This window comes from Mugil cephalus, chromosome 1 (assembly GCF_022458985.1).
Source record: "Mugil cephalus isolate CIBA_MC_2020 chromosome 1, CIBA_Mcephalus_1.1, whole genome shotgun sequence".
Classification (NCBI taxonomy): domain Eukaryota; kingdom Metazoa; phylum Chordata; class Actinopteri; order Mugiliformes; family Mugilidae; genus Mugil; species Mugil cephalus.
In genome coordinates, this window is record NC_061770.1 from 8,099,016 (window position 1) to 8,125,010 (window position 25,995).

At 41.9% G+C, this 25,995-nt stretch overlaps 2 protein-coding genes across 4 annotated transcripts; both read left to right on the forward strand.

Annotated features, from left to right (window-relative positions):
• The first annotated feature begins 833 nt into the window (after positions 1–833).
• On the forward strand, positions 834–20,003 carry ankrd52a (ankyrin repeat domain 52a). Of its 2 annotated transcripts, XM_047601993.1 has the most exons (28): positions 835–1,076; positions 1,621–1,704; positions 1,807–1,885; positions 2,056–2,126; positions 2,369–2,569; positions 2,664–2,751; positions 2,991–3,133; positions 3,378–3,590; positions 4,164–4,242; positions 4,360–4,474; positions 4,634–4,716; positions 4,813–4,930; positions 5,021–5,089; positions 5,197–5,337; positions 5,624–5,686; positions 5,782–5,893; positions 6,112–6,183; positions 6,264–6,465; positions 6,596–6,683; positions 6,784–6,901; positions 7,127–7,346; positions 7,454–7,541; positions 7,655–7,738; positions 7,983–8,128; positions 8,338–8,420; positions 8,608–8,690; positions 8,950–9,041; positions 9,840–20,003. In XM_047601993.1, exons 1-28 carry the CDS (start codon positions 1,050–1,052, stop codon positions 10,109–10,111), a joined length of 3,234 nt encoding a protein of 1,077 aa, XP_047457949.1. In that variant the 5' UTR covers positions 835–1,049; the 3' UTR covers positions 10,112–20,003. The 2 variants fall into 2 exon arrangements, 1 of the variants encoding a protein (XP_047457949.1); XR_007113924.1 differs by lacking the exon at positions 8,608–8,690 and having other exon boundaries at positions 834–1,076; positions 9,840–9,987.
• Positions 20,004–20,928: 925 nt separating this feature from the next.
• rnf41 (ring finger protein 41) lies at positions 20,929–24,971 on the forward strand. 2 transcript variants are annotated; one of them, XM_047567805.1, is made up of 7 exons: positions 20,929–21,069; positions 21,892–21,996; positions 22,126–22,235; positions 22,340–22,611; positions 22,796–22,931; positions 23,252–23,355; positions 23,463–24,971. In XM_047567805.1, the coding sequence occupies exons 3-7, from the start codon at positions 22,146–22,148 to the stop codon at positions 23,815–23,817; spliced, it is 957 nt and encodes a 318-aa protein (XP_047423761.1). In that variant the 5' UTR covers positions 20,929–21,069; positions 21,892–21,996; positions 22,126–22,145; the 3' UTR covers positions 23,818–24,971. The 2 variants fall into 2 exon arrangements, with proteins under 2 accessions (XP_047423761.1, XP_047423771.1); XM_047567815.1 differs by having other exon boundaries at positions 21,892–21,987.
• The last annotated feature ends 1,024 nt before the right edge of the window (positions 24,972–25,995 follow it).

Below are 25,995 nucleotides of genomic sequence, written 5' to 3' on the forward strand. Positions count from 1 at the left end.
ATGCCAGAATTCCAGGAATGCGGGTGACGCCATCTTGCAAGTTGTTTATTTTTCTACTCCTTTGTTCCTGTGGGAACTGGTCAATCATCATGATACATCAAAATTTTACGATTAAAGTTAACTTATCAGACAAAAAGACACTTGAATGTACATCATCAGCATTGTATTAACAATCCCAAATAACGAAAACAAACACCCTTGGAAAAACTATTTTTGACGTGGACTTTAATGCGTTAGCAGACAGCCACCAGGGGGAGCTCCACGTGTTTTGGCTTCACTTTGGAGGAGCTGTCATTGCATTCACCTTTCTACTGTCCATGTTTACACCGTTTAATCAACTTTATTTTGCAACTGTCTATATAGGGCATCCATTCAGACATCAGTTTATATTATGAGCGTAAAATGTGTAATTCCTTTTAACCACATCCCATGAAGTCCATTGTTAATGTCTGCATACGTCATGGAGACAAAGCAGTACAGACCGCCCTGCAGCTGAGTGGCCCATGGGACTTAACCACCAACAAATAATAAACTGACCTTGACTCAAGACAAGTTTAAATTACTATCTATCATTCATTTCGTTGAATATTCCCTTTATTCATAGCCTGGTGATGCGTGGATGTGATACCAAGCAGCAGCAGCAGTATAATTCAGTGATTTCTAAACGTAAAAAAAAAACAGTTTCAGTTTTCGAGACGCTCCTTGAAACCTGACACCGTTCATGTGACTTCCGAGAACCATTCATGATTTCCCCACCACCAGAGTAAATAAATGAGGCTCTGCAGTTTTCTGCCACGCGATGTCGCCATTTCACCCGAGGGGGGGGGAGAAGACGGACCGCCACGCCTGTAGGCGGACCAGCACAGTCGTAGTCAGTATCGTCAGACCAGACACTGGATACAGACAACAACAGTGACAGATCAAGAAGACCGCATTTCTGTTTGCAATCAGCTATGGGTGTAGTCTGAGAAGTGGACACAGTAGCGCACCGCAATATACCTCGAAGTTTTATCCTCATGAAGGAGCTCCGTCCTGGCTGAGTTTGGGAGATGGGAGTACTCAATATTGCAGACCAGGTACGCCGAAAGAAAGCGCTCCGTGTTTGTGCCGTGGCGCAGTCTATTTGCTGGAAGAGACTCGAGCTTGTGCGCAACATACTACGTCTTTGCCCGAACGGCTTGTTTTCGTCCTTAGCTGATGGGTGTTGCATGGTTATTTAACCGAGTAACCGCATAATAAGAAATGCAGTTCCCTATTATTAGGTGTGTGCGTTGCTGGTGCTCGGGTCTGGGCCCTGCTCTGGGTCAGGGCCAGCTCACTAGCACAGTCGGCTAGGCTAGCTGACGTAAGTGGAGAGAAGCGGGCCTGTAGGCCTCAGCCAAGGCTGCGTGTATCTTCTGGGTAGTTACTGACTGGAAACGCATTAAATTCAACGTTTAATGTTACAATGGCGCAGTTAGCAATCTCACTTAATGGTTAATGGCAGTAGCGAGGATTTCACCTGCTCCAGAAAATGAGCACGTACGTGCGATAGTCGCACACCAGTCGTCGGTCCGCGATCAACGTAATTTTCTGCAACGCTCCAGTAGCAGGGACATAACCGGTGTTTGTGTGTTGCAGCCTCCTCTGGTCCAGGCCATCTTCAATCGTAATGCTGAAGAAGTTCAACTATTATTGCACAAAAACGAAGATGTCAATGCACTGGTACGTTTTTGAAGGAAATGAATCACAATGTAAATCGAGTTGCGATCGTTTAAAGGGTTAATTTTAATTTTCCCCTCGGCTGATCGTGTGTGTGTTTGACAGGACCAAGAGCGCCGTACGCCGCTTCATGCTGCTGCCTGTGTGGGTGATGTCCATATAATGGACCTCCTCATCGAATCAGGTGGGTGAGCTGCATACATTCCTGATTGGTGGCATATGCTGCACACCAACACACACAGCCACCATCAAAAACAAACATGCACCTTGGTGCAATGTGCAGCTGGATTGTGCTTTTCATCCGCAGCATCCTCGTGACCCCTTTAAGATAACTGATGTGTTTCTGTCTTCCAGGTGCCAGTGTAAATGCTAAAGACCATATTTGGTTGACCCCATTGCACAGGGCTGCTGCTTCCAGGAATGAAGTAAGCAATAAACTCATCTCCTTTTTCCATTTGATAGGGGCTAATTATTTCTAATTCAGATGACTTCATCTTCTAATTCCATTACGCGCTCACTCGCAGTTACTATAGTGCTCATTTTAAATTGCGTATCAGAAGGAAATGCAGCCAACTGGATATATATATATATAAATATATATATATGTATGTACACACATATGTAGACAGATATATGCTTTAAGCCCTGATTGCCTCCTCTTCCCCAGAGGGCAGTGGGTCTGCTGCTGAGGCGTGGAGCTGAGGCAAATGCACGAGACAAGTTCTGGCAGACGCCTCTGCATGTGGCTGCTGCCAACCGTGCCACACGCTGTGCAGAAGCCCTGCTAACCCAGCTGAGCAACCTGAACATGGCAGATCGCACTGGCAGGACCGCCCTGCACCATGCAGCTCAGAGTGGGTTCCAGGAGGTGAGACTCAAGTGGTTCGGGTTCTCCTTTTAAAATGTTCTTAGGTAACAGACACCGTTCCTCTACGATTTACATTTCTCAAATTGTCTTACAGATGGTGAAGCTGCTGCTGAACAAAGGGGCCAACCTGAGTGCCATTGATAAAAAGGAGAGGCAGCCCATCCATTGCGCTGCTTACTTGGGTGAGCGGGTTTCATCATCTTGTCAGTGGTGCACACCACAAGTATTCAGAGTAAGCCGCTGTGGGTCGTGGCAAGGATTACGCAAATGAGTCGGCCTTGCCTCAGGAGTAAACCATGCCTTACTCGAATTATTTAAATCCCTCTGTTTGTGGTTTTTGCCTTGAGTCAGTTGAACTTTGTCAAACTCGGGCTGAAGTTTATGCTGAAATGTTTTTTCGTATTTGTTGTCTTTCCCACAGGACATGTGGACATTGTCAAGTTGCTGGTGTCCCGCAGTGCAGACAAGAGCTGCAAGGATAAGCAGGGCTACACGCCTCTTCATGCTGCTGCTGCAAGTGGTCACATTGAAATTGTAAAGTACCTACTGAGGATGGGGGCAGAGGTTAGTGGTCATACCTTCTGTTTTTCTAGCCCAATTAATCCAACCTATCGTCTGTTGTATTAAAGGACACAGTGTATAGCCAAGAGTCTTTAATCTGTTCTTTTTTTTTTTTTTTTTTTAAATGTAACTTGTATTTTTGCTATGTTTCTCCCTCGAGATCAACACAGTCTTATCAAAAGACTTTTCAAATGAAACTAGGCTCTAGGAGGAACCTGATCTCGTCATGTTTGTGTTTTACTGTTAGATTGATGAGCCCAATGGCTTTGGAAACACTGCGCTCCATGTGGCTTGCTACATGGGGCAGGAGGCTGTGGCTACAGAGCTGGTGAACCATGGAGCTAACGTTAACCAGCCCAACAAGTGTGGCTACACCCCTCTGCACCTGGCTGCCGTCTCCACCAACGGTGCCCTCTGTCTGGAGTTGCTGGTCAACAATGGGGCAGATGTCAACCAGCAGGTATGAAATGAGCTTACGTTTCTTCCGTTGTTTTGTGCCTATTTTTAATTCAGATGCTAAGTGTTTATTACATTTCACTATTCCTAAAAGTAGGGTGTAGTTTTGTTTCAGCTGTTACAAAGACAAGTCATTTAGACACGTTTTCTTTACACAATTCAAACAGTTCAGGTTGTAAATGTGATTCTAAGTCATTAAATCAACAAAGACTATGCACATTTATTCTTGCTTATTGAAACACTTTGTCAAGGTATAAATATGCGTGAAAGGGAATCTATTACAAAGGATTCTTATGCTATTGGTCATTCCTCTATTCATAGCTTACACATAAATAAAAAGGTAACATGGGTCAGAAGTTGAGAGGTAAAACAGTCTGTCTTGTGAAAATGAGGTCAGCTGAACGCGACACCTGTCACTTCAGACTTGTTTATTTCAAACGCTGCATAAAAAATGTAGAAACATGCAAATCATAACATTTGGTTTTAAACCTCAACCAGTGAATTGTTGTTCTCTAGCCGTGATCTCTGTTTAAGATGAAACTAAACCATTTTATTTTCTGTTTGTTGCCATCGACAGAGCAAAGAAGGGAAGAGCCCCCTGCACATGGCAGCCATTCACGGACGCTTCACACGCTCTCAGATCCTCATCCAAAATGGTAACGATGACTGTGCTGAATCACTGAACCGGTAGATTGTGTTGGTGCCTTTTTTTTTTTTTTTTCCCCCTCTCTCCTCCAAATGTGTGTTTGATTCACTTTCTTGCTCTCCATCAGGTGGGGAAATTGATTGCGTGGATAAGTATGGCAATACTCCTCTCCACGTTGCTGCTAAGTACGGCCATGAACTGCTGATCAGCACTCTTATGACCAACGGAGCAGACACGGCCAGGTATCAGAAACGCTTTAAGTGGTGTTGTTGATCTTACAGTAATATAATTATGTCGTTAGGTTGCAGTAAAGCACAGCCATGCACTATAACGATACTGTAATGCATTAAGCCCAATAATACACTTGCGGTGGAGTTAGTTTTCGAATTTTGCTTTTTCAGACGTGGGATCCATGGAATGTTCCCCTTGCACTTAGCTGTGCTGTACGGGTTTTCAGACTGTTGTCGCAAGTTACTCTCCTCAGGTTCGTTCCCTGCATTTGTGCTCTCATTGTGTCTCGTGTGTTCGCGCGCACTTTGACTCGGCTCTAACCTCCGGCTGTTTCTTCGTTCCTGCGCAGGTCAGCTGTACAGTATAGTTTCATCTATGAGTAAAGAGCACGTTCTATCGGCTGGGTTTGACATAAACACCCCTGACAACTTTGGGAGGACCTGTCTTCACGCTGCTGCCTCTGGAGGGTGAGCTACAGAACCTGATTTACATTTGTGATGTTGAAATATTGTCTGTCGCGCAATAAATTCATTGATTCCCATGCTCTCTTTCTACAGAAATGTTGAATGTCTGAACTTGCTCTTAAGTAGTGGTACCGACTTGAATAAGAGGGACATAATGGGAAGGTGAGTGCCCCGTCATCTCTGATAGATGTTTTTTTTTTTTAAATGGAGCAGATGTAATGTCCTGGATCTCTGATACATTTAGTAAACCTCTTGTGTGCTCCCTACAGGACTCCGTTGCACTATGCGGCTGCTAATGGGAGGTACCAGTGCACTGTGACCCTGGTGAGCGCTGGCGCTGAGGTCAACGAGCCTGACCAGACAGGCTGTACTCCCCTGCACTACTCTGCCGCCTCCCAAGCCTTCAGCAGGTTTTTAACGTTCTTTCCCCTCCTTCTGTGTTCTCTCTGAAACAGCCCAAGTGACACACGCCAACAATTTGTGTCCAGATCTGGTAAAACGTTGGCTGTTGTTTCACAACGCTGAACCGCTTGTAACGTCTGACAAATGGCTGGGAGATTAAAATTCATTTGAAATCATCTCAGTCCGTTTTCTTGACTTTATCTGTCCGGCACCGGTTTTGGTGTTTCGTATAATTTATCATCGAGTTTAAGCAGGAAAAGTTTTCTGAGTCGGAGCATCTCTTGTCGTCTCCAGAGTTGATCGTCATTTTTCTGGGAACCATCAGAATGACGAGGATGAGGCGAAGGAGTCGTACTTGTGAGTTTTCTCTCGTTTTTCCTTTTTTCCCCCCCTTTGTCATGTTATCACATATTACACAACAGAGTGAAATGTTTTTTTTTGTTTCATAACAGCTGCTTGGAGCATCTTTTGGACAATGGGGCTGATCCGTCAATGGTCAACTCAAAGGGTTACAGTGCTGTTCACTATGCAGCTTACCATGGCAACAAACAGAACCTGGAGCTGGTGAGCTGTTTAATATGACGTCACAGATGTGTGCCTCTCTCATTACATTATATATATATATATATTGCAAATATCGCATGCTCAGTTGTAGGATTAGTTAATGGGATTTTTTTGAAAGCTGTGTGTGAAAATTGTCATTTCATTTGGTTTAATTACATTAGAGTGTACTTACTTCTTATGTAAACGAATCCACTTTGACCCTTGTGCTTTGCTTTTAGCTCCTGGAGATGTCCTTCAATGCACTAGGAGACATAGAGAGCAGTATTCCAGTCAGTCCACTACATCTTGCTGTAAGTGTCGCCCACCTCTGTCTGTAATCCACCTTTTAACTAAATGCAGAGTTGTGACCGACTCCCTCTTTTCCCCTCAGGCTGATAAGGGCCACTGGCAGGCGCTGCGTGTTCTCACGGAGACCGCAGCCTATGTGGACATGCAGGATGCTGCAGGTCGTTCCGTGCTCTACTTGGCTGCCCAGAAAGGCTACGTGCGCTGCGTGGAGGTGCTCCTGGCCCAGGGGGCCTCCTGTCTCCTCAACGACAACCGCCTCATGTGGACCCCGATACATGTTGCAGGTAAACTGCTCTCAGCTTTAAGATTTCACGTTTCTGGTTGTCGCCACCAACGTTGGAGCCAATTTTATATCGCGGTCCATATATATGTTCATTTATCGTTGACTTTTTTTTGTACTTTGTTTCTTACCAGCTGCCAATGGTCACTCTGACTGCCTGCGCATGATGATCGATTACGGGGAGGAAGGGGATCTTACCAACGTGGCAGATAAATTTGGCCAGTAAGTATTTTTTTCTCTCTCGGCCCAAATTCTCTCATTCAGCCTGTTAAATGCCCTAAAGCTAACATGATTTTAAAACTCTTCTGTGTCATTACTTCAGGACCCCTCTAATGCTCGCTGTTCTGGGCGGTCACACCGACGGTGTCCACTACCTGCTGGAGAAGGGGGCCTTGCCAGATGCCAAGGACAAGAGGGGCAGCACAGCTTTGCACAGAGGGGTGGGTCAGAAACTCTGCATGTGACTATATTCTTCAGCAATAATACACAAACCCAAGGTTTTGGATCAGTTGTAAGGTTGTTCATATCTGCAGTAGTCAATCTAAATGGTTCATCTCCCACTTCCAAATGTGGCGTGTACTTGGTTTGTTAATCCCAAACAACAACGTTTTGGATATGTTTAATGTGGTGGACATTGTCATTACCTCTTGTTGGTCTTTGCACAGACGGTGTTGGGCCATGATGACTGTGTGACAGCCCTGCTGGAGCACAAAGCTTCACCGTTATGTCGGGACATCCAGGGTAGGACACCGCTGCACTACGCTGCATCCAGAGGCCACACCGAGATCCTGGCCAGTCTGGTGCAGGCCGCCATGGCAACAGACCCGCAAGATAAATTGCTGGACAACAAACAATACACCCCATTACACTGGGCTGCTTACAAAGGTTTGCTTAGTTCGATCAAGTGGAAATGGCTCCATCAACAAGTGAAACGTCGCAATTAATCGCCACAACATCTGTCGTCTGTAAAGCTGAGCCGTGTTTGTTTTCAGGGCATGAAGACTGTTTGGAGGTTTTACTTGAATTCAAAACATTTATCCATGAAGAGGGAAACCCTTTCACCCCCCTGCACTGTGCTCTGTGAGTATTAAGTCAACATACGCTTGTCTTCTGTTGTCAGAACTATTAAGTTTCCTGAAAATCAGTGAAGTCTTGAAATCACAGTTTGATTAACTCTGTCGTGTTGCTCGTAGGATGAACGGCCACAGCGGTGCTGCAGAGAGGCTGCTGGAATCTGCTGGGGTCCACATGATTAACACCAGAGATGCCAAAGGAAGGTGAGGCTGGCGAACAAAAGATCATAGTCAGATCATACTTAGACGACTGTGATTCAGAAAGAAAGCTCGACACATTTAGATCCCTGAGACACAGGGATGTAAACGGGCGACGCAGACTCCCCGGTCAGATGTGTGTGTGAGGACGTTTCTGTAGCCGTCCATTTTCCGTTTGGACAGAACACAGCTGCTTAAAACTATGAGTTGACAGAGCAATCAGTAGGACTGTCTCCATCTGTGCCTGTAGGACCCCACTGCATGCTGCTGCATTTGCTGAGGATGTTGCGGGACTTCAGCTGGTGCTTCGCCACGGGGCAGAGATCAATGCAGTGGACAAAAGCGGACGCTCTGCTCTGATGGTAGCTGCTGACAAGGGACACAGCGGCACAGTGGGTAAGTTCACACCAGTTTAAACTCTGGACGTCTTTGAGACTAGGTGTTTTCTTAACAGTACCCCAGAATTTTTACAGCTAAGACCAAGCGCTTTACAGAGAAGAAAACAGAAAACTAAACAAATAAATGAAAAAAAAAAAAAATAGAAATAAATTTGAACTGAAAAATCCTTTGCCACATGTAATTAATGTCTGTCTTTTGTTGAACAGCCATCCTCCTTCACCGGGCCAAGGCCGACCTGACACTGCTGGATGAGAATAGGAACACTGCCCTGCACTTGGCCTGTAGCAAGGTACACACGGTTATTTACAACACCCTCAAAACTCTAGTACAGTGCTAATAAGAAAGAACAGTTTGTTCATTTTTCTTTTTTTTTTTTGTTAATCAAAAATGTCACCTGTGTAGAGTGAGTTAAAAAATATATTTTCTTGCTCAGCCTTGGATTGTGACCTGTGCATTTCTGACTGTTCTGTTCTAAGGCCCATGAGATGTGTGCCCTGCTGATTCTGGGCGAGATCCACAGTCCCACTCTCATTAATGCTACCAACAGTGCTCTGCAAATGTGAGCATCCCTTTTAAATCTGTCTATCAGCTGTGAAACACTTATAATCTAGTGTGAGTTTTATAGGGCTACAGGTTTGAAGTACTACCTTCGCTATATTTGCTCTAATTTTTATGCAGTGTGAGTGCTTTCGATCTTTCCGTTTCCAGACTTTCACTTAATTTGGGACAAATTCCACGTTTGCTGTTCGTTGTCACCTGTCCCGGAAGGTTCAGCTGTTTAAATGTCCTCTTGTTGTGAAACTCTTGCCGTCCCCCAGGCCCCTCCATCTTGCAGCACGTAATGGTCTGGCTACGGTGGTGCAGGCACTGCTGAGTAGAGGAGCCACCGTGCTGGCTGTGGATGAGGAAGGTGAGGATTCACTTCATCCAGTCTAGTTACGGATCACGTGTTGAATCAACGTCTCTCATGTTATGGATGTTTTTATGATCATGGTACACGGGTTAAAGTGTCAACAGCCTAGAATGATTAATAAAACCTACTATGGTTTATTTCCCACTTAAGGAGCAAGCTGTAAATACAGTTGACATATAGGCCAGTTCATTAGGTACACCAGTGAAAATGAATGCATTTTAATGTGGCAGTCTTGTACTAAATCTCCCTTCATGACTGTTGATGTTGAAATCCTTGTGGGTGTAGATTGTGGTACCGCACTGAATAAATGTTTGGTGTTATTTGGCTTAGCCCAGTGTCCAAATGAGTGTCAGAATAATAGAAACATTAATTTAAGATAAGAATCCTTTATTACAGCTCAACAGTACCGTGCTGAGAACCACAGCCTTCATGAGGATGAGCTTTAGTCCAGGACTGTTATGTTTGAAATGTGTAACTGATGAACTGGCAAATGAGCGTTTTACCTAATCAACGTGAGACAGAGAGGATTTGAACAAACTGACTTATTTAATTAAGCAAACCGAACTTTCCAGTAACAGACATCGTACTAAGTTTGCGTTGCAGACGGTGATTCAGTCATTCGGGTGAGTGGTAGAGAGATGATGGGGAGAGCAGCAGCGGGGACGTTTGGGGTCGTAAAACCAAAACGACGTTCGTTGCGTTGCTGTTATCGTTGCCAAGTATTGATTAGAGCAGCTTTAAAATGCTACGTGCGATCACATGTGACGCGCTAATGTGATTGTACCCGTTGACCAGGCCACACGCCAGCTTTGGCCTGCGCTCCCAACAAGGATGTGGCTGACTGCCTGGCTCTGATCCTCTCTACCATGAAGCCTTTCCCCCAGCGGGACCCTTCCTCCTGCTCCTGCTCCTCTCCCACGGTCTCCCCCTCCCCGGGTCTCAACTTGCTGAAGCACTGCGGCATCACCGCCGCCTGCGCCCCGCTGCCCAGCAACGGCCTCCACAACGGCTACGTCAAAGACCGTCACGGTGCACCGGTTGGCCTGGATGGGTGTCTGTCTGAGTGAGGTCACATGCCCCCCCCTCTCAGTCAGCTGCTGTCACCATCACCACCACCAGGGGGCGACTCCCTTTAACATGGCCCAGAGGACCAGGAGAGCACCCACCCACATGTCTGTTTTCTGTGTATGTATGTGTTTGTGCGTCCGTGTGTGCGTGAGTGTTTGGTCTTCTCTTGAGGTGCAGTCAAACCTAATATGCAATTAGATCCCATTCCTCCATCTCCTAGTAGTGCTTAATACGTAGAGGCGGATTGCTCTACAAGGTCACTCCGATGAAATGTGGCATTCAAAACAAACACTAGCAATTTGGCCATCTCGAAAATCATTTAACCCTTTAAAACCATGTTGATATAATTATATAACCAACATCTAAGAGCATGGAAATGTCTGTATCCTCTACTGTTCTCTTCATATCATTCAGTATCGGTCATATCATGTTTAATAAGTTGTGGTGACCTTGTAGAGGAACATATACAGCCTTCCCAAAAGAATGATCAAAGAGTTTCTTTCTCTTACTTTTTTTTTTATTTTATTTTGATGATTTTTTTCGTTTCTTTTTTTTTTTTCGTTTTTAATTGTCCGTTAGCCTAGATTTTTATGAAGGAACCACACAAGGGAAAATCTAAATTTTTTGCTTAAGAGTGCAATGCCTGTGTACTACAGTACAATCTGAAATTTGGAAAAGGGTCACAAACATGTTAATTCCATAGCGTACTTTAAGTGTACGGCCTAGAATTGTTTGGCATTTTAAGATAATTTGGTAACGCTGCTGAATGCATTAGCATGCCTCCTTCCAAAGGAGAGCCATGTTTCGGGTCAGCATTGTAACATCGACTTGTTCTTAATGCTGGCGTCATTTTTTTTAAAGATGCTAAATAAGTGTTTGTTAAGCTAGAATGTTTCTAAGCATATAAGTTATGACCAAAGTTGATCAACACTACTATGGCTATAAATTATTTATTTGAGATGAACTGTACTGTATAGAGAAAGACAATAGATCTTGATATACCTCGTCAACTCGTTTAGCAGCTGCTTCATCTTCACCCAGGGTCCGTAGGCCTAATGTTCTCTTTTTGTAGGACTAGAGAACTACTGTAGGATAGTGACTGACTGAGGCCTTGTATTTCTAGATGAAGGCTTTACTAGTAATATCTGCCAACAACACCTCATCAAAGCGTCATATATCTGAGCACATAAATGAACAAGCCATTTCAATTTGTTTCCCATCTCTTTAACAGTGTTTTTTTTTTCTTTTTTTTCTTTTTTTTTGGTTTTTGGTTTTTGGAAATGATTTCAGAATTCAAATGGCCTGACTATTGAACGAGAGCAACCGGTTTTTTAGGCACTAATGGTGTTTTTTTGTTGTTTGTGTTTCTGTCGTTGAACCGGCCACCAGCGTTGTGGTTTTAACAAGCTCTCGTTAGAGGAGTGTTTCGGAGCTGGTGGACTAGTCTTAAGCATCTAACAGCTTATATCTCAACCTTTTTTGGTGGTGAACTCTGATCAGTTTGAACAGATAAAGAGTATTGTCTGCTATTTTTATTGGGCAGTTTTCAAGCAATATTTTTTCTTTTGGCCTTTTTTTTTTTTTTTTTTTTTTTTTTTTTTTTGGTTTCGCGTTATTGAATAGACAATCACTGTCACAAGGGCTTTTGTTTCCCTGGAATGTGTTTGAGTTCTCTTTAGTTTTCTTTTTTTTATTATTATTACTATTATTATTATTATTATTTCATGGAGAAAAAAAAAATTACCTAAAGACTAAACGAATGGCTCTGTGTGTGCCGGGCATTTTACTGTCAGTGTCAACACAAATGCACTGGATTGCCTTTATGGCATCTCATGAAATGCCTTTTGACCCATGCCTTCCGTAACACATCATTTCAGTTTGATTGCTTAATGGCAGAGTACGACGAGCCCTGAGACTTGTTATGTTTCCCACCATTTGATAGCAACGGCATTGAACCACGGTTGCTCCACAGTGTCTAGTGGGAGGAAAAAAAAAAAAAAATGTTCCTGGCATTATCAATGACCAGGGAGTGGATATCCCTAATAGAATCAAATAGGGCTAAGAGGAAAACGAGAGGGATCTTTGCTTAGGCCAATACCTGTTGTTTAGATTTCAGGAATAGCAGAAATCCAAATATGTGCTTTTCGGTGTTCATTTTGTTGTCTCCTCATCCCGTTTTCTGGTACTAAGCATACTAAAGATGATTGTATCGGACCACTAGAGCTGTTTGTGACTTTTAGATGTTATATCTATGCTATATTACGTTGTCGTGTTTTTTTTGTTTTGTTTTTTTCGGAACCATCTGCGGGTGGCTTAATTACACTGAGTCAGATTGTTTTCATTGGCGCGATAGCTTCATATCCACTGGTAATGAAGTGGCACAATTGCACACATTAGTTGACTGGATGAGAGATGAGGACCTAGACTAGGCTGTGTCGTTAAATACCCCTGACAAAAAAAAAAGAAAAAAAAAAAGGCTTTTCGCATTATTGTGTTGAACTTAATTTACCAAGAAAAATCTCTTCCGGAGCAGTGATTTCTATTAGTTAGTGATTTGTAGCTGGTTTTTCATTCGACCTCCAACTGAAATGAAATGGAACTAATTGGTTGAACCCCAGGCTTCGTTCTCTTGATCAATTTATAATTTTCACGAGAGCAACTGATACAATATTAAGTCTGGGGATAGGTACATACTTTTTTGAAATCTCAGGATCTGTGCTGAAGCAGCAAGCAGAACTTATTAATCCAATCAGATCTCCGCAGGATGATTACGTCTTCAGTTTTAGTTGTTTTCGATGGGATGTTACTAATTTAATTCCTTTTTAACCCGAATCCCACAGCACTTAATTAGATAGTCAAGCACGCACTTTAGTACATTCAGGTTCTAAGTGTGCAAAATAGAGCAGATGTAATGTATGTACTTGTGTTTACATGCATGTGTGTTGCTGCTGAATACAGGAAGGAAGGGTTGCAAAAGACGGGGAAAGGCTGCAACAAAATTGTACTCTAACAATGCATTATTTAAAAGGAGAAAAAAAAAAAAAAAAAAGTGTCTCTCAGCACTTGGGGACAGTGTCCACTGCCCGCTGACTTGCTCGTGTAATCTGTGTCTGGGCTGGCGGCCCAGCGAAGTGACAAGGTTACATTACCCAGCCTATAGTTAAAATTACAGACTCTGGCCGAAGTCACTTCAAGTCAGTCCAGTGATCCAACAGACACCTCAGGCAGGCTCCTCAAAATCCTCTTCATACTCGCTGCCATGTGTAGGTGCTGTCAGGCCAGTCTGTTCAGGCAGGGATTCTTTTTCTCTTGTGATGTCCGTGTATGACCAGTAAATGGAGCCATTGCCCCTTTTGCAACTACACGAGTTGCAACTGAACCCTTTTGTTGTATCACAGTATTCTTATACATGCTTTTTTTTTTATTATTATTTGTGTGTACCAGTGATAGCTGAGTGATTGTGCATGGAGCTAGATCACAATTTTGATATAGCAACGATTATACAAATGGAGCATATACAATATATCGGAGTCGGAAAAGCAATGAAAGGTCCAATTGTAGCAATAGCACGTGTGTGTGTAAGATAAAAAAAAAAAAAAAAGTGTGCAGCACAAATATTGCACTGCCATTAATTTAGGCCAATTCAGTAAATCATAGCATAAATGCCAATGGAAGATTCAAATGCGGGTTAGATGTCATAATCTTTGGTCACAAATATGGCCTGTTTGCCAAAACGTGTGGAGAGCGGCGGCGGCGGGGGCGGGGGGAGAGGAGGAGGAGGAGGAGGACCTCTTAGTAAAGCAGCAGTGGATTTATGCATATGTTCAAGCAGTTTACAGTCTGACCATCAAATCTGAGCCATGATTTCTCTGACTGAAATGAATGTAGGGTCAGTTTAGAGCAGGACAAATTTGCTTTCTCCCGACTTTAAACTGTTGCTCTTCATTTGTCTTGCGTAGATATGATTATACAGGTAGCATGTAGTAAAATAATCCTCTACATAATATACAGTATGTGTAGTAGTCTTCCTGCATCAAAGGTCTGGATATGTTTTTTTTTTTTTTTTTTTAAATATTTAGATTCATTTTTGTCGCATTAGTGTTGGCATATAGGCCTGCTGTTGCTGAAACGTCACCTTTCTTTCTCTATACATGTATAATTGTGTAGAGCGTAGCCTACAAGGTAAACAGAGGACAAGAGTTCAGATGAATTTAACATTCGCGTTCATCCATTCCATTGAGATTGCCTTACAGTACAGTAAAAAACGAGCGGGACAATAAGGTCTGCGGTAGATATGATCACACATACTCGTAAATAGCCTATATTTGACAAAAATGCACCTAAGCTACACCCATTTAGTGCCATAGAAACCTTGATTTGCCTTTAGACATGAATCATATTTACTCGGTCAGTAACATATTCAGACGTAGGCAGGATTATTATAGTTTTGTGTTTTGGAGCAGCATGTCTTTTAGCAAGTTAACCTAGTCAGAGAACACTCTATGAGTAATTGCATGCGTTATTAGTACTTAAACGAGTATTCTGTTGTTGTTAGAAGTCAGTTTTATAATTGGACATTTTTGAAAGTTATAGTTAATCCCTTTGGTATTGGCAAAGCAATCCCTAAGTTGTATGTTCAACAAGGCGGTTTATAGTGTGTGTGTGTTACCAGAAAAAAACAAAAAAAAACAGGTTTTTGATGTCCAAAACAAATATTCAGTATAGAATTGATTTGCCTCAATGGATGTCTTGGTTCTTACTTGAAGTAAACGGCAAATATCAATTCAACTCTCTGATCCACTGTTGAGCCTTTTGCCTTAAAAGCTGAAAAAGAAACTGATACCTGGCAGTCAGTCGCATCACCTGTAGAGTTGTGCTGCTTGGTTGGATTGCTTAAACGAATTGGCAAATTTTTTCTGTTCTTAGAGACATCTGCGGGTGTCAAGAAGCACACTAATAAACTGAGGTAGCACATAGCTCAAGGTTGCCGTGGTGCAGAGATTGTTGGGACTGGTTGGGATTTCGCCATATTTTCCACTGTGAATGAATGAATTCAGAATTCACTTGTAAACAATCAACTCTGGCTTCCCTGTTATCCAGAGCCAAATGACACTGGGGATTAGAGAAGTGGTGTACCTCAAATAAGAAGGAAAAAAAAAATAAAAAATATTCAGACAGAAAAAGAAACTCATATGAAAAATGCTTGTACAGCTATGCTAACAAAGAGTTAAAACCTTGTGATCCATCTCGTCGTGGGTAGTGTAATTCTGCTTAAACCAGCCTACGCGGAAGTGTTTGATTAGTGTCGGCAGATGTCTCATGTTTTCTACCTTACAAAGGGGGCAGCCAACTGCACCTTGTACTTTTTATTGGACCTGCAGTTTTACCTCATCAGTGATCTTTTGTGTGACGATGCTGACATTGATCCTCTGTGATTACTTCTTGTTTTTCCTGAGGCCAGTCGTGTAGATTTTTGCTCTTGTGGTGAGTGCGCGTTTGTGTGTGTGTTTGTTTGTGTGTGCGAGTGTGACTTTTCAACATATGCATGTCAAACCTAAACATGCACAAGCCCATTTGTTTTAGAAGCGTAGTGACCCTGTTTCGCCACCTTCTTGTCATTGCAGTCATCAGATGAGTGTTATCTGGTGCACGTCATTTAGGGTGAAGAGTACAGCCTAATTTAAGGTGGGGAATGAAGGTAGCTACAAAACTTTACCTCTGCAAGTCAAAACAATACGATTTCACTCTATGACTAATGCTAGTTTGACCGCCTTCCCTGCCTGAACACTTGGTTATTAATTTCCCCCCACCAATAGGACCTGTGTAATATCGAGCACAGTGGTGGCATGGTGCCTTTTATTTGTTACTACCGAAAGGTATGGTCTTCCATTTGTATTTCCCAGAAGCCTTATAATGGGAAAAAAAGAAATTACACTGAACATACACAACCACAGTAGATAGGCCATACTCACTCTGAGCATTATTATTTCAATCCTGTGTGATCCGAGATAAAACGACGACGACGAAAAAAAAAAAAAAAACCTAAATAGCTCCTTCTGTATCCACCTGGATTTCTTTGAATTTCCAGGTACTGAGTGCGCCTTTAGGGCGGCAGAATAAATTGCACATTACGGATGCGATTTAGGGCACATCAAACATTGAATGGATGGGGATCAGTAGTACGAAAGCACAAATCCAAAGAAGGCACCTCGGGGCTCAGTTGGCTCTACCAACAGCAAGAAGCGAAGGAGCCTGTCGACCAAATTTAGGCAAAAAGATGTGAGGAGAAACATCCAACTCTCGAGTGCAGAAAACATGAGGCTTGATTGTCAGTAACACATAAACTGTAGAAAGACCATTGTCTGGAGTTTCAGAGCTTCTTCTGATTGTTCTTCTCAACTCGCGGGGGTCCATCGGGGACGAGCATCTTTACAGTGCAAAACCAAGTTGTGAAATGACGCGCGGTACTTGCGTTCAACATCAAATTTAGATAAACTGTTTGTTGTGACTGTGTTGCAAATTGATTGTGGAGATAGTTTTGTGTTATTTAGGGTAGACTGACCACAAGTAGGGTTGCAGTAGTAGCTGTGTGCAGTGTTAATAACAGTGTGATCATATATTATAGAAGTGACGTAACATTTGTTGTCTTACTACGACATTAAGGCATGAATCATCTTCTGTCGAGCTGACCTCGTTAGAAATAGACAAAAGATAAAAGTGCAATAACCTTTTGTTTATCATTGCTTCCTCAGTTGGGAAAAAATATATATTATTTGATATGCCCTTTTTGTTAACACCAAAAGTCACTCATCTGTAGCAAATGAAGGATTTCAAGCAGTCCTCTTGTTTGTGTTCAGAGAGGTGGCGTTTGATATTGGAGTGTGTGATATTCCATTCTTAAAACTGTGATCAATATCCTACTTTAAAAAGCTGCCTGCTCAGACAAAGGACCGTGCACAAGTTGACTGATAGATTTGAGTAGGTGCATTTTTTTTTTTCTCTCTTTTCTTTTATTGGTTGGACGTTGACGGTATTGTAGTTTGGACTTCTGGTTTCTTGCCGGTAGACACGTTCATTTGCATGTGTAGATGTGTATATGCATCCTCTCTTCCTTGTTGAATGAAATGTTTTCTCAAAAATATTTAGACCTGCTGTCAGTGACGTATGCGGATAAAAGGAAATATGAAATGCCTTATATTTGTTTTCATTGTTAAGCATTAAGGGTTCTTACATGTCCCTCCCTTTTCAGCGTGTAGCCTAAAGCTTGTACAGATAAGAAACTCATGAGATTTATATCTACTGTATAGCCTGTGTGTTTTCAGAATTTGTTACTTGGAGGTCCTGTGATTGTGGTTTTAGAAAAACATTCCCCTTGAAAGTGCCGTTTGTTTTCACCAGCAGAAGATGCGTCTTGGGGGGGGAGGGCGGGGGGAAATGTATTTACACGAAGGAAAGCGTAACGTTCAGAACACTTCCCAGTGTTTACTGCTGAACTGAATGACACAAAGTATTCGTGCAGGTGAAATAAGGCAGCAGTCTTCTGATGGAGCACCTTATCGACTTGCTCTTTTCTGTGAGCCCTCAATGGAAGTAGTTTCTCACCAAGCGTGATTACTCTAAAGCAGAGCCATATCAGAGAATTTGCCCATTAGGAGCCCCCTTGAATGTGCTATTAGGAATAGCCTACTGTAGGAAAGGATGTATACTGCATGTTCTGTGACTTTTTTAAATAGTGGGTAGTCCCTTTCATGTTCTTATGTTTAGTCCGCTTCACTGTAGATGTCGCCACCTCATTGCAACTCACAAGCTATTAACAATCCTCTCACAACTGGACTTAAAGCAGGCATTGATCTGCTGCTGAGCTTAGCAGCCTTAACTCTTTGCCAATTTAAAGAAGAAGAAGAAGAAGAAAAAAAAGAAGAGATGATGGATAACGGGATTGCCTGTTTTTTATTTTGAGTGGCTTATCTGGGGAAATACAAAGGAGCCCTTATCATGAGTGGAAAGGACTCAGAATCAGGGCATGTGATGAGTTACAATCAAAAAAAAGTTTCACAGTGCACCTTCACAAAAAGAAAAAAAAAAAAGTTGGCTCGTCCACCCGACATTCCAAAGCTGATTTAATTTTCCATAGTCCTGTCCCTCTGATTGAGGAAAACGTGTTTTTATTGTTGTTTTATTTTTTTATTTTTTATTTTTTTTTTTTTTGCTTGGCTGGTGAGTGAAGTGGGCATGTGTTTCAATGACAGGGTTTCCCTATTTAGCCTAACGCTGATTACCTCATTTACAAATCTGCAAATATACTATTCTACTGTGTGTAAAGGAGTCAATGCCATCACCAGCAGCGTGGTCTCGAGACCTGTGATGACAACAGGACCAATGAAGTTTCTCTGTTGAAATTAGCCAATTTTGAAATTCTGGAAATATAGGGTTAAGACACGGTTCAAATTCTTCTTCTTATTATTATTTTTTAGCAAGGTCAGGATGGCCTCTAAGATTTCTTCAGTTAGTAAATCACAGCAGCTGCTACCCCAGTCAGCATCAGGAACTATCAGGAAAGCTGCAGTTTCAAAACAGTACTTAACATTATTTTACAAAACAAAACTGAAAACGTAATGTTACACTTGTTACAAACCGCTCCTCAAACAGTGACTGGAATAGCAACTGCTGGCGCTGCCACGGTTCAAGGAGCCTGGCGTATTACACGATTATTTAAGTGAACGATCATGTTAGCATCACTTGCTGTTTTTTCAGTAGCATTTCTCCTACCTCCTTGTTTTGCAGCCTTGAGTATTGTTTGTCTCTCCACCTGTTCTGACTTAAGAAAAAAAAAATAGAAAAGAAAAACTCTATTCACAGTGCGGGATTACAGATTTATCCTTAGCAATGGTAGTTATACATAAAGTGTGCTTGGTTGTGCTGTATGTGTATATGTCTATTTGACGTTGGAAAAAAAAAAATATTTATGAGAAGCATTTATACGACAAAATACCACTGGAATGTGAAGCCAGACAATGTTATGATGCAGATTATGATGATAGTCTATCCCCTTTAACATTCAGTGGCGAATGGTCAGAGGAATCTTCTTTTAGATAATAAATAACCATGCATTGGCTTTATTTTTTAACACCATTTATTTCCTCTTATGCATATACTTCCCTGTCTAGCCCTATGGTATATATACGATATTTCAACGTTTACAGCTTCGTTCTGGGTCAGCCATTGATCACCGTGCCGTTTCAACAATATCACAGGTTGTCACATGGAAGGTAGTAGGGTGGATTTGTAATTCAGTACGAGGGTGACTTCGAGCCCCTCGAGCCGTATGCCTTTGAATCCATCTGTCCACTCTGAACCAAATTCTGCTACATCAGGCGTCTCGTCTCTCTCTCTCTCCACACTGCCCCGACATTTTACATTCAGTTAGACGACAAGGGGTACAGGACAAGGTGAAAGGTTTGAGGTTTTCTGACCAGGGCCCCACAACCACCCGCTCACGCCCCTCACCCACCCACCCACCCATGCCCACTCCCGAGTCAGGACCAGCTCCCACTCCCCACCCGCCACCCAGTGTCTCACCTAAACCTCAAGCCATTCATTTTTCTGTTTTGATTTTTTCGACAATGCAATCCTGAAAGCACTTTGCCTTGTTATTCCTTTGTGTGAACATGTGAATGATAATTTGTTACAGAAATGTTAAATATGTAAAAGATCATTCACTGTTTTGGAAAAACCTGCATCTGTCTTTCTGACGTTAAAAGAAAAAAAAAACAATTTAGTGACATTAAACCTGAATCTATTTTATAAAATGTTTGCTGCAGCCAATTGGTCTTGTCATTCAGTATTGTGGCTTAGGGTTGTTTGTGTTCAATAAAGTGCTATTGCTAAATATTTCTTGAGTCTTGAATTGTTTTTGACGAGTGATTGACATTGCAGATGTTGCATTTACATATGAATTAAGTACTCTTGGATAGCCTGGAGCTAAATGAAACTTTAACACATTAAATAAAACTTAAGATTGTATATCATTTAACTGTAATCATATTTATCTAGTCTGAAGTGATCAACTTGATTGAAGTAAAGAATGTGATTGGGTTTTACAAAAGGGTTTTTGCTGTACTATCAGCCCTTCTTTCTGATTTAATCACGGATCTGAATTAGTGTATTTACTGGATGCTGTTAATATTAAGCAAAAAGACAGTGCAAACTCAAAGGAACTACTGAATACAGCTGTACTTAACTGTTAACATACCTGCTGGATGAAGTATCTTAACACAGACACTTAGACAAAAGACACTTAGTAATTAGAAGCTAGATGGGAAACTATGTGAGCTAGATGGGACAACAGTGAATTTTGTCAGTGGTGGGAAAGGCAGTCACACCTGCAGCAAGTGTTTACATATGTTTTAAACCGGGTCCTCATACTCAAAGTGAAGAGCCTTTCCTGTCTGCAAGCTGGCATCAGTTTATTTCTTCCCTGTTTACCTCCTGTCACCAACAGAACGTTGCAGGTGTCTCAGGGAGGAGGCAGAGAAGTGTTGAAATCAATGAGACAGCTATTTAAAAATGCCAGTCTACAAAAAGAAAAATTAGACAATTATTTCACATTTCATTGCAAAGTACAGCCTATTGCCAATAAACAATCGTGTTCTTTTAGTGGCTGTTGTGTTACAGACATTTTAGTATGTCTTACAATAACATTTTAGCTCTCTAAATAAATATCTCAGTTTTTTTTTCTTTTTTTTTTTTTTTGCTCAGATAGGGCAATAGATTTTTCAAGGACCAATCAAAAGCTGTACCCGGATCGGCTATTGCGTCATGACGTCTCCACACGCCTGCGTGTGGACGCAAAGGTGTAGGATGTAGCACAGGACGTGGCTAGCAAGCTGCTAGTTACTGTAGGACGTCCGAAATCCCATAGAAATCGCTATAAGGACCACGTTTACTACATGCCCAAGTAAGTATACTATTCGGTAATAATATTTTCATCCAATGTAGATGAGTGTAAATAGCTATTTCTCGGTGTAATTATCCCAGACTTAGCTCTGTCTGGTTAGCTCGGTAGCTAATATCCAGAGGAAACCAACTGTATCGTAGTTGCTAACAGTTAGCAAGTATTAGCTCCACATCATTCGTGACTAGCAAGCTATGCTGATGTTTGACCTCAGACAGTGGGATGTTTGTTCACGATCGCACCAAATCAGCTCACCGTGAAACCCACTGCATAGCGATTTAGTGCCATGTCAACAGCGAAATAACATGCACTTTATCAATGCTACCGTTAGCATCGGTGCTGAGCTAGCTGGTATCTGTTGCTTTCTGAGAGCGATGGGAGAAAAAAAAAAGATCTGTAAAACACCCCCAGACCGGTATGTGCCCCTTTCACTCAAATTAGGTCAGTCACAAGTCAGATGAGGTGAAGGCGCCTTTTCATTAGATATTGGAAATGCAATTTCACGTTTCTAGGAGAAACATTAACACATAACTCAGGATCAAGGGCATTGCTTTTGTTTTAAATTTGGCAGTGGGCTCAATTTCTTGACATGTAATGTCTTTATCTCATTCGACGGCCGTTTTTTGCTTTTTTAGTCTTTGTTTTGGAGCACATTTGGGCACGTTTAAAGCTCGCGGCTATTTAAATGTATGTCTCCACATAAGCATTGATGTGTTACAAGTGTGTGATGTGATTACATAGGCATCACTGAGGTCAATCTAAGAACACAATGTTAACGATCAATGATGAGTATCATTAGTAATTGTTTTATTTTTACTGTTTCAGGTAGTGTTAGTGTCTCTTCCCGCAGACAGACTTTTTTGTGCCAGATGTGACGCATAAGCAATACACGAAGCTGAATGGAAGAATTTCAAGCCTTTTGTGAGTGAGGTAGGCCTAAAGTATCTCTGTATGTTGGGTGAAGGATTTGGTCACTGGTTATTTGACCATCCGTGCCCCTTTATACTATTCTGTTAGTGTAGCTATCGAATCTTTGAGCTTTCTCCATGTGTTGCTCAGGAGGTTGTGGGTAACGTACCATGGGGTACGACGTTACGAGGTTCCAAGGGGAGGTGGATGAAGACTTGCTTTGCCCAATATGTAGTGGAGTGCTAGAAGAACCCGTGCAGGCAAGTACTTGGTTAAAAGATCGGCCACCGTTAATCGCACCTTTCTTTTTTTCCCCCCGGTTTCTAATTTTTTGGGTTGTGTGTTTTTCGTTTTTCCATCACAGGCTCCACACTGTGAACATGCCTTCTGCAATGCATGCATAACGCAGTGGTTCGCCCAGCAGCAGATTTGTCCTGTTGACCGCACAGTCGTGACGCTAGCTCACCTCCGGCCTGTGCCCCGCATCATGCGCAACATGCTATCCAAACTTCAGATCAGTTGTGACAACGCAAGCTTTGGCTGCACGGCCACGCTGCGGCTAGACCAGCTACAGTCGCACCTCAAGGACTGTGAGCACAACCCCAAAAGGCCCGTCAACTGTGAGGAGGGATGTGGGTAAGTGCCTTTCATGCGGTACCACAGCTTCACAAGAATCGGATGACAGGTCTAGAAAAACAAACCACGTGCCAAGGGAGTAGCCAGCATAAAAATATTTGCGCAGTCCTGAGTAAATGTGTGTCAAGTCCAATATTAATTTCTTTTTTCCTTCCTTGTTGTTCTGGCTCTCCCACACTTGCAGGCTGGAAATGCCCAAAGACGAGCTGCCCAACCATAACTGTATCAAACACTTGCGGAGTGTCGTCCAGCAACAACAAACTAAGATTTCGGAGCTGGAGAAAACTGTGGCAGAACATAAGCATCAGCTGGGGGAACAAGTAAGGCCGCTCTGCCAGTTCAGCAGTATCATCTTGTTCCTCCTCGTGCTTTGGATGTTTCAGACTCTGTGTTCTGTAATGCAACTTCAAACATTTTTATTTATATATATATATATAAGTGAACTGAACTAACCACAGAGTTGGCTCTAGTCCTGAAACATGTTAACAGATGTTTTGAAATGTGGCTGTGATGTAAAAGAAATCACAGTATTCCTACTAAATACCTGGCGTAATACACTCTCAGACTAATTAAATGAACAGTAAGATGTTCATATTAAGTAGTGCGACCTGTCACTGACTACGGTGCTTCTGTTTTCCAGAAACGGGACATTCAGCTGCTAAAAGCCTACATGAGAGCAATTCGCAGTGCAAACCCCAACCTCCAAAACCTCGAGGAAAGCATAGAGTACAACGAGATCTTGGAGTAAGTGAAGTTTCTTCTTCTGTCCCACTCAGCATTATAAGAAAAAAAACCCTGTTCCTAATTTTTTTGTGATTTTTAAAAAAAAAATTTTTTACCTTTATCTTCAGGTGGGTGAACTCCATGCAGCCCGCCAGAGTGACGCGCTGGGGTGGCATGATCTCCACTCCCGACGCTGTGCTCCAGGCAGTCATCAAACGCTCCCTCATCGACAGCGGCTGTCCTCTCTCGATTGTCAACGACCTGATTGAGAACGCCCACGAGCGAAACTGGCCACAGGGACTGGCCACTCTGGAGACACGGCAGATGAACAGACGCTACTATGAGAACTACGTTGCCAAGCGTATCCCTGGCAAGCAGGCAGTGGTGGTGATGGCGTGTGAGAATCAGCATATGGGGGAGGATATGATCCTGGAGCCCGGCCTTGTTATGATCTTTGCGCACGGAGTGGAGGAGATCTTATAACTGTGCAGCGAGCTGAGCTGATCCAGAAGCAAGTGGGGACATTTTGCTTGGGGGTTTGCTGTAATAAGTAGGTTCTTCCTCTTTAGAGCGAAGCCTTCTGAATTAATCTGGCTTATTTAAAAGAATATCTTAGGCTCACTCCTAAGCTTGATACCTATGCCTTAAAGTAAGGACAAATACTTTATGAACCTGGCAAATATAAACTTAATCTGACTGATATCTAAGATAAAAGGTGAGATGTGATGTTTACAAGGTTTATATTTAGTGCATTATATGATCTGATTGTTCTGCTCCATGTCCTAATGTAGTAATAAGCTTGAACCCCCATTTAATGTCCTCGGTTGTACAAATGCTTGTAAATACAAATACTATATTGAATTATAAATGGTATACTCCTCACTGTAATTAGGTTGTGATTTCTGTTTATTTCAGTTCTGTTTAGTCAGCCTGTGTTACTGTCTGTGGGGACGTCAAGATTTTTTTCACCTGCTTGTTTTAGTATTTAGTTTCCTGTGAATATTTCACAAAACTTTGTGCTTCTCAGTTTAGATTGTTCAAGCCTTCTGTGCCATTTGTTTTTTTTTTTATTTTTATTTATTGTGTTGCCTTTTACACAAACATGCTTGAAGATGTTGAAGATGTATGGAAATTTGCCTTTTGAAGTTTATTGCAGGAAGAAGAAATGATTTTGTCTTTTTTTGTCGCCTCAGTTGTACATATATATATATGGTCTGTATGTTGGGTCCAGTTGAAGTGTTAAATTTGAAGTTTAACATTTGGGATTTAACTATGAGTTTTATTTGACAAATCGTAATGGCTCACTTGAAATGTTGGGTGACCCTTAAGTCCTTTTCCGATAATTGAAATACAGACAATGATCTTTTTATTCTACACATCGAGCATACTTCCTTTCACTGACATACCACTAAAACACAGCTTGGAGATTGTACAAATGTTTGCAAAGTCACTCTTAAGGCTTTTACCATTAGTCTCTTACTGCTGGTGTAAGACAAACAAGGCGTCAGCTGACAGCATAGAAGCCCACACAAGTGGATTGCGCCCTTTACTCTTTTCCTTGTTAATGTTTTAATTTGTTTTGTGTCTGTTATGTACTGTGTTGTACAGACAAGAAGGTAATAAAATGTCCAACTTCATCCTGAATTAATGTCTTCTTCATTAGGATAAGAAATATTTAGCATCTTAATTAGGAAAAGAGGGTGCAGTTCCTTATTTAACCACAACATGTCATCAAAGATCTGTGGGGAGTTGCATTTTTTTTAAGAGCACATTGGATGAATCATAATAATGTGAAGATTTCAGTAAAGAGAAAATTACTGCTGCTTTTCTGAAATTGAGGGCATTGAGGAGGAGATGTGGGCCGGGAAGTGGCGCGCATCCAGTTAATGCAGACAAAGAGGAAAGTTTACCCACACAACTCAGACAGAGAAAGGTCTGACTACTCTGACCTGACTCACTCTCTTTTCCTCTGTCGAGCTTGGACGCCCACATGTTTTCCACGCGTGTTATCCTCTCTGGCGAGCTCCATCCTCATTGTTGAGCCTAATCCTTCACCACTGTGGTCAGTGGAATGTGAAATTTACCAAATACCATGGCTCCATTATTCTCTAACCATGCCATTATGTGATGTGGTTGCTGTGCAATGTACAGCAGCAATCCTGTTTACTTGCTAATATGTTATGTGTACTTGCAGTCTTCGTATCTTACTTTCCATGTACACAGTGATGGATGAAATATTAACAACTTTTAATTAAAAGTATCAAGAAAAGTGTATGTATGTGTTATTAGTGAAGTAACAAATGCAGAATAAAGACTGGTTGTTCCACTCTGTGAGAACAATGCTAATGGGTTAATGTGTAGGGATTTTATCTATTTTATATACTTTTATATAGCCCAAATATAAGTTTATTCGCATCTTATCTGGACAAATTATGGTTTCTGATTGACTCTAGGTGACCGTTAAACTCCTCCTCAAACAAATAGTCCCCTTTTTTCCACCCTTCTATATCAATGCGCAATGAACTTTAAAACGTATGTAACTATAGCAACACTATTAACGTTATCGCTGCTAAATATTTGGCAAAGAATAAATCCGGATATACCGGAATTCACATGTAGCAACTAGACAACTTGAATTCAAATTCATAAATCATGTAACAT